A 13,936-nucleotide genomic window follows, 5' to 3' on the forward strand; every position below is an offset into this window, starting at 1 on the left:
GGGGTGGCCAGCTCCAGGGGCCAATGATACCCCAAGAGTCCTCTGAAAACCTCCTTACCCTGTGGGAGAAGAATAAATATTTCTAAAAACAGTGGGATGGGAAGAAGGAACATCACAACATGGAAGGAATACTGCTGTTCATGAAGGCTTCAATGAACAGTATTTAGCCTTTTTCACTGAATTTCCCCCCAAAAGGATCATGGTACCTCAAATCCACCCACGGCAGGGAAAGAACACCAAGTTTAAAGACATTTTAAGGGGGAAAGCTAAACTAACATTGACTTTCTTGTCTATTAATATTTGTGCAAACAGATAATAACCTGTGTAACTACATATTACATTGTAGCATTTGGTACCCATCACACAGCTTTTTCATACTCAAACATCACAGATCATAAACATAGCCTCAAACAACCTCTTTTCTGTTTCCCTACTACAAAAGCATGATCTCCTTAAATGCATCCTCACGAAAACTGTTGTCCAATGTTGCACTGCTATTCAACTAATACATGTATTGTGACTGTAAAGTGATAATAACACATTAATATACAAAGTAGCTTATATGTAGCAATAGAAGAGGCTGATAAGAAGTTAAAGAGCAGTTTAGAAATTCCTTAGCCTCACTGTTTCATTTTAAATAGTTCTAACTCACCTGACTTTCAGCCTGGTCCAACATCTTCTGCACAGCTTCCTATAAATGGTGCAAACATAGGACTAGTGAAAACTCTGAATGTAGACATCACCTGGAGTCTCTAGTTAAGATTATAATATTTGGTTTAAAGTTCATTTTCTCAAGCATCAGTAGTTTTGTTAAATACAACTGAAAGCCAAATGAGTTAAACTCCCAACACAAAGATGTACAAGCATTTTGGACTAAAAATAATGTTACGTTTGCAAAACTTTCTTCCGCCACCCCCACTTACAAATTTCCATTCTGTCGAAAACTGTGTCTAGTGTGCTTTGAGAGCTAAAGATGGGAGGGGAACTACTGTATGCCATTCTTTCAGCAGTAGACGTCCACTGTTGGATTCTGCCAACTACATTTAAAGTCATGTCCTCAATTTCTACCACTACTCAATATTTCCTTTCTCAACAACTACAACAGACAAAAAAAGACGTTAAAGAAATAGAAATGAAGACCAAAAAAAGTATTACCAGTTCTAATGACCAATTTTCCCAATTTCTTAAAAATCTCCCTCTATTGGAACTGGTTGGCCTAGATTCACCTTCTCATATATATCACATGAGACTTCATTTGCATGATTTGATTCTGGAAACTACTGTGAAGGAGCATGCCTGAACACTAGCCTAAAACACTCCCCTTGGTGAAGTCCAAATATTAAGTATGCCCATATCCACCAATGCAGTATCTGTGATGTCTGTGTAACGGAATTCAATGTTCCAGTATTGTATCTTCAATCTGGGTACCAGTGTATTGAAACAACATTTAAGTCTGCATAAATAGCATTGAAATGGATCTAATTGAAACTGTTAACCATTTCATGTACAGAAGACAGTTAACACGGTGAAGATGCAAAATAGTTTTATGGTGCACAGAACCTTGTTTCAGTCTGCAAGGTGCCTGGGATAGGGAGGAGATTGATCTTCTACCAGGACAGTGGCCCTAAACACAGAGCTGGAATATAACACTAGAGTGATTTAAAAACAAGAATGTGAATGTATTAGAATGGCCCAGTCAAAGCTCATACCTCAATCCAATTGAGAATGTGTAAGAATTGAAAGCTGGTGTTCACAAAGAGTGCCCATCCAACCTGATAACGCTGGAGCAATTTTGTCAAGAATGGTCAACAACTGCAGGATCCAGATGCACAAAGCTCAGAAACACTTAGCCAAGAAGACTCACAGCTATTATTGTTGCCCTGGATACTGCTACCAAGTATTGACTGGGGGGGAGGGCAGTAATTATACACTCAACAATGTCCAGTTTTATTTCTATTTACTTAATTTTCACCACACTAAAACTATTTTGCACCTTCAGTGTTGACTATGTTATCTACCCCAAGTGGTAAATCCATTTTAGTTGTAATGAACAAAGTGTAAATGAAGTCTAAAGGGGCATGAATATTTCTGCAAAGCACTGTAATTGTGTGCTGAAGGAAAGTTAAGAGTTTCTCAACCTTTCAGTTTTACACACACACACACACACACACTTGAGATATAGGAAAGGGTACCCATGCATTAAGATATTTGGCTGCTTTTTGTTAAGAATTCTGCGTTTCCACTGGGTGTATTATTGATATTGCAATGCATTTGCCATCTTTGTTTCTGTCCAGAGGTTTTAGTATACAGTATATTGCATCCCCATAAAAAGCCCTGTTTTTATCTTATTTAGAGCCTACTGCAACACCCGAGAAAGGACAGACCTTGCATATAACAGGTTTCTACTTGTGCACTGATTAAAAGCAGTTAAACAGTACAAACCTATTTTGATCTTGTAAATAAGAAATAAAATGCCATCCAATTTAAACTAAAACATACACATCTTTTATGCTCCTTTGTTTTGTTCTTCTAACCAAAACCAGTTTGCCAAACCCTTAAAGGGTAAAATCATTTGCTTTAATCATGGTTTCATCAGAGGTGTTTGTTTAAATTTTTATTCATTTCAGAAAAAAAGAAATTATCCTCAACCTCATTGTTATGTTGGGGAAATAATATATGCCAAATGCATATTTATTTTCAACTTTCCAAGGTTCTTAGGAGTATTTACTCAGTACTTCTACATGACACTTCTGTGCTGGACAACCAAAATTTTATGAGAAAGTCCTAGTGCTCTAGACAAGCTGAACCAAGAGATTTCCTTAGGATAAAAACACACAACTTGGGAAAAACAAACCAGAAAGACTATGTGTTCTGTTCTATATATACGGCAAAAAGTATTCAAAGAACCACCTACAAAAAGCTGAGTGTTATGAGCTGAGTGTTCAGCTATGTTCCCTTCCCAAACCCAACAAACTATAGAAAAAGATACATCTTGATGAATGAGTCAGGTAGTGATGAGCTGCAACATCTTTGAGTGGAAAAAGTGGTTAAGGAATCGCAGTAATGTAAGTGCAGATAGAGCCAAGTACTTGAAAAAGCTGATTATATGGAGGTTGCTACAGAGTCTTAGAGAAATTACACTAAACACACATATAACAGTTTGTAACTTGGCCCACAGTCTCCCAGAAAGAATTCTGTGTATCTGAATGAACAATAAGAAAGATCTCACCCAGTTGCCAGTTGTCTTAAAATTGCAGGAGTGCTAGAAGGGACAGCTTGGCCAGTTACTGCCCAAGAGTTGCTGCAAACTGGTTCCCCTTTATTTCTCTTTCTCCCTCATGATAAAGGGCATCATAATTTCAACTGCATGGGGAAGGGGGAGCTGCTAAGCATCGCTACATTTTTGGGACCATTGCAGGGGGCATTGTTAAGTTTTATCCTCCTGTTTTTCTGCCCGTTTTAAACCAAAGAAAAATAGTGAACGTTTGTATGATGTTCACAGAGCCTTGCAAAATAAGGAGGCATATAATATTGCAATAAAAACAAATTACAATTGGTTAAACAACTTAAGTGGCTCTATGCCCTGCAGTACATTCTCAAGAGGTGAAACAACATTTACAATACAGTTCTGTGTACGTCTACTCCAAAGTAAATCCCACTAAGACCAATGAAGTAAATGGGTGCAAGACTGCATGCTAGTTTAGCCACAGAACTGAAGATTCAGTGGACAGTACATTAAGCAGTGCCTTGGAAATGTTACTTAAAAACCAGGTAACTCAGCAGCCACTTTCCACTTTAGCAAGTATTATTATACTGAGAGGATATGCACTGTGTTTATCCTCCTAGAGCACGAATCACCTCTCTTTCTTTCTTCACTTGTTGCTTCCGATCCTCTTCCTCTTGTTCTTTTCTTTGCTGTTCCTCCCATTCTTCTTTTATTTTTTGCTTTTAAAAAAAGGGAAAAAAGACATTTCATCTAAAAGAACAGTTTTTATTTAAAATCATGCATACGAAAACTCCTGTTTCAGGTTAAATATCTATTAAAGGTGTGAAGAGAGATTAAAAAATGTTAATGTTGTTTGAATCAATGACCCAAGTAAATATAGGTTTGTCTTTTTCCCAAACCTCAATACAGCTGCTTTTTGAGATACTGAAGAAAATTCTGTAGCTTTTGTTATTGGATATATATTATGCAACTCTTTTTTGTGTATCTTCATTGCCTATTGCAGTAACACACAACTAAAATAACTCAAAATGCTGTTAATTAACCAATCATAATTGGCTTCCTGATAATTAAATGGAAGTTTTTCAGTACAATGTTATGCACATCTACGACTTACTTCCAGGCAACTGTATTTAGGACTAAAGAAAGGAAGAATAATTCTGCCGCTTATTTATGGCCCAAGGTTAGAGACTGAAAAGGAGATTTGCTGGCAGAACAACCAAATTGTTGATATAGTAAACAGGAATGTATTAATTAGGCCAAGAGCCCTTGAATATATCTTGTAGCCAGCTGCCATGCCACATTTCCCCACATTTTACAGGCAAAATACATTTGAGGTTTTTGTCAAGTGTGCCAGAAGACCTCCAACAATGTGTCAACTCCCAAAATACTCTTATCTCCAGTGACTGATTGCTCTTATATCACTTTCCGAGTCTCCTCAAACTGAAGTTAGGGTTGCTCCTTTAAGACAATACAGGCTAAACTGATTAGAACCAACAGCCATAACAACTATACGTCAGTGTTGCGTTTCGCATATTACTTAAGGGTAAAATCTGGTTGATTTTTTGTTTCCTTTTTTGAAGTAAGGCATCAGAGATTTTAAATTTTATATTGAGAATGCTAGTCCCAGAATGAAATCAAAACATATACCACACCTCTTCCTCTTCTTGCCGTTTTCTTGCTGCTGCTTCTTTTTCTTTTCTGATCCTGAAAGCTTCTTGAGCTCTTTCCTCTCTCAGCAACCATTCTTCATGGAGTCTTTGCCTGCAAATATAGTAACACTAGCTATCACTAAGCACTTTTCAATTTCATCTTTTTAACAATTATGTTCTGCTATTTATTTCTGAAAAGTAAAATCAAGCTTTCTTATAAAACTTTGAAATCACATGAAATTTGCAATCCTACTTGTGAGTAGTTGTATACAGGATTGCACTGTAATAATCCTAAACAAGCCAACCATCCTGCAAGAAAGCAAAATAAAAAGCTTACTGTTAAAAACTTGCTCAAACAGGATAGTCTTGGGCCAATTCCTAAATATAATAAAGATGGGACCAAACTACTCTCCAGGGTATCCAGTCTTTTTGGATAGTGATCACATTTGAAACTGTGAATAAATATAACGGTTACCATCACAAGACAGTTACCATGGTGGGTATGGAGGTAAACAAAAAAAATTCACAGAAAAACAAGTTGCTGAAATATAACAAAATAACTTCTCAAAGAATATTGGGACATAAAAAAAGTGTGGTCTGAGAGCTCCAGACACAAACCTATTCTTCTTCATCAGATTGTTTTCCATCTTTCCTAGGGTTCTCATTATCAACCCCAAATTTCATCTATTGTCAGGTAGTGGGGTCTCTTCCATCCTTGATTTCTTCCAGGTGTCCACCATTATTAGCTAAGAATGTTTCTTGGTTTATGTTGAGCCCAAAGGCAATCAGGGAAATAAATTTAACAGGCATCTAGAGATCAGCATTGCACTTTGAAACAGTCCTGTTGTTTTTACAACTTACAACCAGTGCACTGCTACCTCCTAATGTAAGTTATATCAGAAACAAACATAAAGCCACCTAAATAACATTCTAAAGCTACAGCCCTATGATTTTACTTGATCATAGAATCGTAGAGTTGGAAGAGACCACTAGGGCCATCCAGTCCAACCCCCTGCCATGCAGGAAATTCAAATCAAAGCATCCCCGACAGATGGCCATCCAGACTCTGCTTAAAGACCTCCAAAGAAAGAGACTCCACTACACTCCAAGGGAGTTTATTCCACTGTCGAACAGCCCTTACTGCCAGGAAGTTCCTCCTAATGTTGAGGTGGAATCTCTTTTCCAGCAGCTTGGATCCATTGTTCCTGGTCCTGTTCTCTGGAGCAGCAGAAAACAAGCTTGTTCCCTCCTCAATGTGACACCCCTTCAAATATTTAAACATGACAATCATATCACCTCTTAATCTTCTTTTCTCCAGGCTAAACATCCCCAGCTCCCTAAGTCTTTCCTCATAGGGCATGGTTTCCAAACCCTTCACTATTTTAGTCACCCTCCTTTGGACACGCTCCAGTTTCTCAATGTCCTTTTTGAATTGTGGTGCCCAGAACTGGACACAATATTCCAGGTGGGGCCTGACCAGAGCAGAATACAGTGGCACTATTACTTCTCTTGATCTAGACACTATACTTTTATTGATGCAGCCTAAAATTGCATTGGCCTTTTTAGCTGCCGCATCGCACTGTTCACTCATGTTAAACTTGCGGTCTACTTGGACTCCCAGATCCCTTTCACATGTAGTTTCATTCAGCCAAGTGTCCCCCATCCTATATCTGTGCATTTTATTTTTCTGCCCTAAGTGCAGTATCTTACATTTCTCTGTGTTGAATTTCATTTTGTTAGCTTTGGCCCAGCTTTCAAGTCTATTCAGGTCATTTTGAATTTTGATCCTGTCCTCTGGGGTATTAGCTATTCCTCCTATTTGGTGTCATCTGCAAATTTGATAAGTATGCCCCAGTTCTGTCCTCCAAGTGATTGATAAAGATGTTGAATAACACTGGGTCCAGGACAGAGCCCTGTGGGACCCCACTGGTCACTTCTCTCCAGGATGAAAAGGAGCCACTGTTGAGCAGCCTTTGGGTTCGGCCAGTCAACCAATTACAAACCCATGTAACAGTTGCCTTGTCTAGCCCACATTTTACAAGCTTGTTTGCAAGAATGTCATGGGAAACCTTGTCAAAGGCCTTACTGAAATCAAGATATACTATATCCACAGCATTCCCTTCATCTACCAAGCTAGTCATTTTATCAAAGAGATTAGGTTTGCCTGGCATGACTTGTTTCTCTGAAACTCATTTTGACTTTTTGTGATTATGGAATTGCCTTTTAAATGTTCACAGACTCCCTGCTTAATGATCTGCTTTAGAATATTTCATGGTATAGATGTCAGACTAACTGGACGATAATTGTTGGGATCCTCTTTTTTTCCCCTTTTTGAACATGGGGACAACGTTTGCCCTCCTTCATCTGCGGGGACTTCTCCTGTACTCCAGAGTTTTCAAATATGATTGCCAATGGCTCCGATATTACATTTGCCAGTTCTTTTAATACCCTTGGATGTAGGGTATTAATGATACTAAGGCTAGTCTCCTAATATCATTTACTTCCAAGTAAACATGCAAAGAACTGGGCTGACAATTGCACATTTATTCACCTTTCCTCTTCAAGTTGCTTTTCTTCATCCAGTTCTTCTTCAGAAATATGTTCATCTTTATCTGCTTTTTCTAAAGAAAAAATATTTATTTTTTGAAATTATACCAAACATTAATTGCTCATTGTAATTCAATAACATCTTAAGATCCCATTAGCACATTTTCTCAAGATTACCAAGCAATGAATTACACCTCCCAAATCTTGATTCTATTAAACAGACTGCAACCTTCGCACAGAGCAGTAAAAAAGCACTTTGATAATCACATATGCAGCCCAAACTTCAAGGACTCAATTGAGAATCCAGGAGTAACCTAAAGTGATGTATTACAGAAACCAAGAGTGATATATCATAAACTACATTTTCTTGAAAAACAAGGCATACCAAAGTTATTCATGTTTGACATCATAATCAGTAGAATCTGCAACAAAGTATTACAGTGCAGTCAGTTTTCTAGATTTCAGGCAGGAAATTATGCCCACTTTTGGGACACACCATTCCATATTCCCTCCCTAATTTTCTACTTCCCCTCTCTCAGCACTCTTATAACACTGAGTAAGTGTTTTTCAGTTTCCACAAATATTGCAGTTTCCCTAAGCCCATGGATACTTTCTTCTTCAGCATGGAAAGTGATACCTTGAATATATAAGTATCTCCACTTCGATACGGAATTAATTATTTGCATGATCCTATTTATTGTTTTATTAAAATATATAAAATTATTAAGGAGTTGAAATAATGTATCCTAGTATTTGTAGACTATGATACAGCTTTCGTGGATGATTTTAAGTGGTTTGTTTGTTTTACTAGAAGTAAATATTGACAGCTGTGACAAACACATAGATTCTTAGAAGGAACGCCAAGGGCTATTTAGTCCAAGCTACAGCCATTCAGGAATACACACCTACACAACCTGTAAAGATGCTCATCAATATTTATAGGCCTTCAAAGTTTCCACTGTTGAACAGTTCTTACAGTAAAGAAAGTATTCCTATTGTTCAGATGAAATCTACCTTCTTCTAATTTGAATCCACTGGTTTGTGTTCTAGTGTATGGAAAAGCAGAAAACAAATTTTCCCAGTTTTCAAAATTTCATCCCTTCAGATATTTAATTATAGAATCATAGAGTTGGAAAAGACCACAAGAGCCATCCAGTCCAACTCCCTGCCATGCAGGAAATCTCAATCAAAGCATCCCCAACAGATGGCCATCCAGCCTCTGTTTAAAGACCTCCAAGGAAGGAGACTCCACTACACTCTGAGGTTATCATGTCACCCCTCAGTCTTCTCTTCTCCAGGTTAAACATACCCAACTCCCTGAGTCATTTCTCATAAAGCTTGGTTTCCAGACCTGTGATCATTTTGGTGGCCTTTCTCTGGACACATTGCCATTTGTCAACATCCTTCTTGAATTGTGGTACCCAGAACTGCACACAGTGTTCCCGCATTCTGACCAAATCAGAACTGGGTGGCACTAACACTTCCCTTAATTTATATACTACACTCCCATTAATGCAGCATAAAATTGCACTGGCTTTTTAGGCTGCTGCATCACACTGTTGAAACCTCTTGCTCACTTCTGTCTTTTGGTACAGTTCATGTTTTACAGTTAATAGCAATCTGTGTTTCTTTACATACATTGGCAGAATATTTACCTGCATCTCTCAGTTTTGCTAACGCTTGTCTCTTCTTCTTCCGTTTCTCCTTCTTCAAAAATGCTCTATACTTTTTGTGGCTGAAATATAGGAAAATAATTTTGTTAAAAAGTAAAATATAATAACAAGGAATTGACCTCCACAAACGATGAGTACACAAGTGTTTACAACATCTTCCTGCTGAATTAAGGCTGTAATGCCAATGTCCTACATTTTTGCAGTGCCTTGTCCTCTTCTGTAACAAGGACATCTGGCCACATTGGTTTCAAGCTGTATCCCTCTGAATTCCCCACCCAATGCATCCCTGTTTTAACTGATGTTGTTTGTTTGTTAATTGTTGTTATTCCTCACTTCGATCCATGGGCAAGAAATAAATAACAACATCATCATCATCATTATTATTTTCTATGTTTTCTTCTGACTTCCCATTTATAAACTGTGTTAACTACAATTCCCAGGATTCCCTAGCACTGAGCCAGGGCAGTTAAAGCCTTTAATTACCACCATCATCATCTGTCTCCCAGTGACTCCCTATGGGCAGAGAAAGGGCCGACTAAATGCCACGGACCCTCCTAGAGATGTAAACCCCTCAACCCTGATCACAATGGAGGGCATTTTGGAGTTCCTCCTGGGCAGAAGGCTGACATGGAGGACAGGTCCTGGAAGAGGAGGGACCCTCTCCTCGCCCACCTCAGCCTCGCGGCTCCCTCCTCCGCTGGCGGCACTGGCAGCAACACGGGCGCCGCCATCTTAGAGGGGGGGCCTAGGCTTGTCACGTGACGCAGAGCCACCGGACGTGACGTAGAGCGCTTCCTGTGGGGAAAGGAGGAGATTCCTAGAGCGGCGAAAAAAAGAGTACAGAAACCACTAAAGGAGTGGAGACTCATTGTCACCCCACTTTAACTGCCACGGCTCAATGCTGTGGGATGCTGGGATTTGTAGTCTGTCGTGGCACCAGCGTTCCCTGATAGAGAAGGCTAAATGCCTCAATGAAATAGAATTAAACTCCAAAGCTATAGCCTTATTGTAGCACTTTTGAGGCTAATTCATTAATCCCCAAACTGTTCCCTTTAAGAGATGTTTTGGACTTCAACTCCCAGAAGCCTCAGCCACGTTGGGCAATAGTCTGGGATTCTGGGAGCTGAAGTACAAAATCCCCTAAAAGAGCTCATTTTGGGGACCACTGGACTAACTGAAAGAAAGAAGTTGGCAGCATGAGATGAATGTATTGCCTGAGTAAAAGATATAGCCGTGTTAGTCTGTAGAATCAGTAGAGAGATCTTGAAGCACCTTTGAGACTCACTGAAAGAAATAAGTTGGCAGCCTGAGCTTTCCTAGACTTCAGTCTATTTCCTCAGATGCAGCAATGAACTATAGTTCCCAGAATTCCATAGGAAGGAGCTGTGGCGGTTAATGTGGTACCAAACTGGGTTATTTCCGCACGTGTGGATATAGCTTAACACTGAGGTTGCATCCGCACTGCACAAATAATCCAGTTTGACACCACTTTAACTGCCATGGCTCAATGCTATGGAATTTCTGGGAGTTGTAGTTTTGCAGCTTAGCCCTTTCTGGCTGCACCTGCACTACAGGAATAATAATTCACTTTGACTGCCCTGGCTCAGTGCTAGGGAATTCTGAGAACTGTAGTTTTGACATTTGGCCTTTTCTGTCAGAGAGCAATGGTAACACAACAAACTACAATTCCCAGGATTCCCTAGCACTGAGCCAGGGCAGTTAAAGTGGTCTTAGACACTAGACTATTTCTGCAATGTGGATGCAGCCCATCAGAGAGCTCTAGTACCACAACAAACTACAAATCCCAGGGTTCCTTAGAATGGAGCCATGGAGTCTGAGCAATATGTCCTCTTTGTCTGAAAAGTAGCTTTTCCTACTCTTATGTCCCATGAGAAATGTAGTCAAGCGGGTATATGTACTGTATAAAGTGGGTTCGGAGGGAGAGGACAGAAGGAGAAGCAGGGAGATCTTGGCCTTATATTGCAATCATAACACCAGCTCATACATAAATTAAAAAGACTTCCTCCCATACAGTCTGTAGTGGTTATTTGGCATTAAGTTGGCTTTGACCCTCTGGAAGAGAGACCTCCAAGAGACCTGACATCCTAGGTGCATCTACACTGTGGAAGTAATGCATTTTGACACCACTTTTAAGTGCTGTAGCTCCATCCTATGAAATCCTGGGATTTGTAGTTCTGCAAGGTCTTTAGCCTTCTCTGCCAACGCATGCTGGTGGCACACATCCTACAGAATCCTGGGATTGGTAGTTTTGTGAGACACCAGCACTCTGGCAGAGAAGGCTAAACACCCTGTAAAACTATAAGTCTCAGGATTCCATAAGATGGAGCTACAGCACTTAAAGCGCTGTGAAACTAGATGCATCTTTTATATCCCTAGTCCTCACATCCCTCAATACCATCTTAACTGATACCATCTCAGACAGAATGTAGGCCTGGGACTTTAACATCGTCACCATTTTTCTCCTGTATGATTTTTAACATCTTTGCCTGATGAAGAAGCCAGTGAAGCTCCAAAAGTTTGCATAATGTATTTTATACTTTGGAGTTGGCCCAACAAAGGTATCACTGCTTGAGGATTTTGACGATTGGACACATCTCCCCCCTCCCTCCCAAAAAACCCCTTTGTCTCCTGTCCATGAATAACACTTTTTGTCCAAGGGAAGTTAATTTTTAGTCTGCAGGAGTAGTGATTAACTCCCACAGAATTTGAAACAGTTAATATGTCAAACACCACAGCTCAGTTTAAGTGGGAATGTAGCTGTTAATTAACCTATATGTCAGGAACATTTTGGCAGTCCTGGGTCTTCTTCCTTTACCAGCAATGAAAGTGACATGGGGGAGCTCCTGCTAAATTGTCCTCATTTTGGTTTCCCAAAGGGCTTCATTCTCCTTGTAAAGAAAACGTAATCAAAGGTGAATGCATAATAGAATGTACATCTCAGCATCCTTGAAAGGCCTCATCTAGATTGATATATTGAAATATTGATAACTAGATGCAGACCACAATAATTCTGCCTCACTCCAATGCTGGAGCGCTCATTCTGGTTTCCAGAAATGTTGATATGTACAGCTCTCCAGAGCTGGTTATTTTTTTTTTAAATCCTGACTTTAATGGCATATCTTCCAACATTTCATATATGAAAACCAGAAAAGGGGTGTCCATGCAACAACAGAGTGTGGTCAAGATGGCAAAAGTTATTAATGCGGAAGAATACTGAGGCTAGGAAAGGCTGCAGCGGTTTGATTTTGCCTGAGCCTATTGGGAAGGGCAAGAGTCCCATCCCCTTCTTTCTTTCCCCCACTGTTTGGTTAGTGAGTATAAACAACTTCTACACTTTGAACTCATTTTTGCAGCAATGGAAGTAAGCTGAGGACAGAGAAAAGAGGGGGAGAGAAAAACTGGGACATTTTAAAAGCAGCTAAAACAGAGGGATGGCAGAGGTTGATTGGCTCTATCCCTGCCAAACCTGGACAATTGGAGGATATGTAAGGAGTTCTCAGAGTCAATGCTCTATGGGTTGGATGCCCCCTGGCCAGTCCAGGAATTTTTTATAAAGCTGATTTTAATTAGAATTGTCTGTATGGTGCCACTGCCATTTCTCTTGATGGCATCCTTTTCCTAGCACCATCTTTGCTATCTTCACAGGACAGGGAGGGTACATAAGTATTTCTGTCAACTCTTCCCTTTCTGGTCTAGTGGGCCAGTTGAGTGGCCAGTGTGTCCAGGAGTGGCCCTCATGAAATACAGCCCAGTGTTTCAATTCACTTTTATTCAGGTAGCAGTAGAGCTCAGCCATAGTTCCCTAATACACCTGTGAAGTGTCTTTGCATTAAGTTCAGAAGACTTGAGAGGAAAAAAGTGTGAAGAAAAAAAAGAGCTCAGTGTTTGCATTGCAAACTGAACACAACTCCCCCCCAAAACAGTAAGTATCTAACATAATATCTAAAAATCAGTGTTGAAAGTTGCATCCACAGTTATATGCTTTGATACCACTTTGACTGCCACGGCATTCTCAAATTTGTAGTTTGTCATGGGAATTAGAATTCTTTACTGTATTTCTGCAGAGTAAACTTCGGTGATAGTTTGTTGTTATTGTTGTATGCTTTCAAGTCATTTCTGACTTATGACAATCCTAAGGCAAACCTATCACAGGGTTTTCTTGGCAAGTTTCTTGAGAGGGAGGTTGCTATTGCCTTCCTCTGAGGCTGAGAGAGTGTGACTTGCCCAAGGTCACCCAGTACTCTGCAGTTAGTATAAGTGACCTGTAATCATCCCACTTGTGCAGGGAAGGTTCCCTCCTCTCAGGTATTTTGGGCCATCACTCATATTCATAATGCCAATATCCTCAAACTAATTTCCTGAGCAACTCTCTGTCCTGGAGACTGTTATAAACTGTATTTAATTGGAGTGCTCTGTCCTGCACTAACTAATGAAACAGATTATGTTAGAATAGTACCCTTTTTTTTAGCCCTTAAGAATGTTTAATAAAATATCTAGTCTCACAGTAGATCTGTACATATGTGCCTTCAAGTCACCTTTCGACTTAGGCGACTCCATGGATCTCATAGGGTTTTCTTAGGCAAGGAATCCTCAGCGGTGGTTTGGCCAATTCCTTCCTCTGAAATACAGCCTACAGGTATTCCTTGGCAGTCTGCTATTCAAGTATTTGTTCTGTTTACTATAGTAGCCCAACTGAAATGCAGTCACATTCAGGAATGCTTGTGATCTGTACATCCACACTATGCAGTTATAGTGCTATATTCCACTTCAGCTGCCATGGCAACAGAATCTTGGGGTTTGTAATTCGGTAAGGCCCTAGA

General features: G+C 39.7%; 1 protein-coding gene across 1 annotated transcript in view; it reads right to left on the reverse strand.

Moving 5' to 3' along the window:
• The window catches only part of ZRSR2 (zinc finger CCCH-type, RNA binding motif and serine/arginine rich 2), an 18,215-nt gene extending 8,348 nt beyond the window's left edge, over positions 1-9,867 (reverse strand). Inside the window, exons 1-6 of the mRNA XM_042456193.1 lie at positions 9,768-9,867; positions 9,078-9,157; positions 7,427-7,496; positions 4,879-4,987; positions 3,859-3,945; positions 653-691 (exon numbers count right to left, since the gene is read on the reverse strand). Of these exons, the coding sequence (XP_042312127.1) occupies positions 653-691; positions 3,859-3,945; positions 4,879-4,987; positions 7,427-7,496; positions 9,078-9,157; positions 9,768-9,826 (444 nt within the window). The 5' untranslated portion in view covers positions 9,827-9,867. The remainder of the gene's footprint in view (positions 1-652; positions 692-3,858; positions 3,946-4,878; positions 4,988-7,426; positions 7,497-9,077; positions 9,158-9,767) is intronic.
• Between the last annotated feature and the right edge of the window lie 4,069 nt (positions 9,868-13,936).

This window comes from Sceloporus undulatus, chromosome 3, assembly GCF_019175285.1.
Source record: "Sceloporus undulatus isolate JIND9_A2432 ecotype Alabama chromosome 3, SceUnd_v1.1, whole genome shotgun sequence".
Taxonomy (NCBI): Eukaryota; Metazoa; Chordata; class Lepidosauria; order Squamata; family Phrynosomatidae; genus Sceloporus; species Sceloporus undulatus.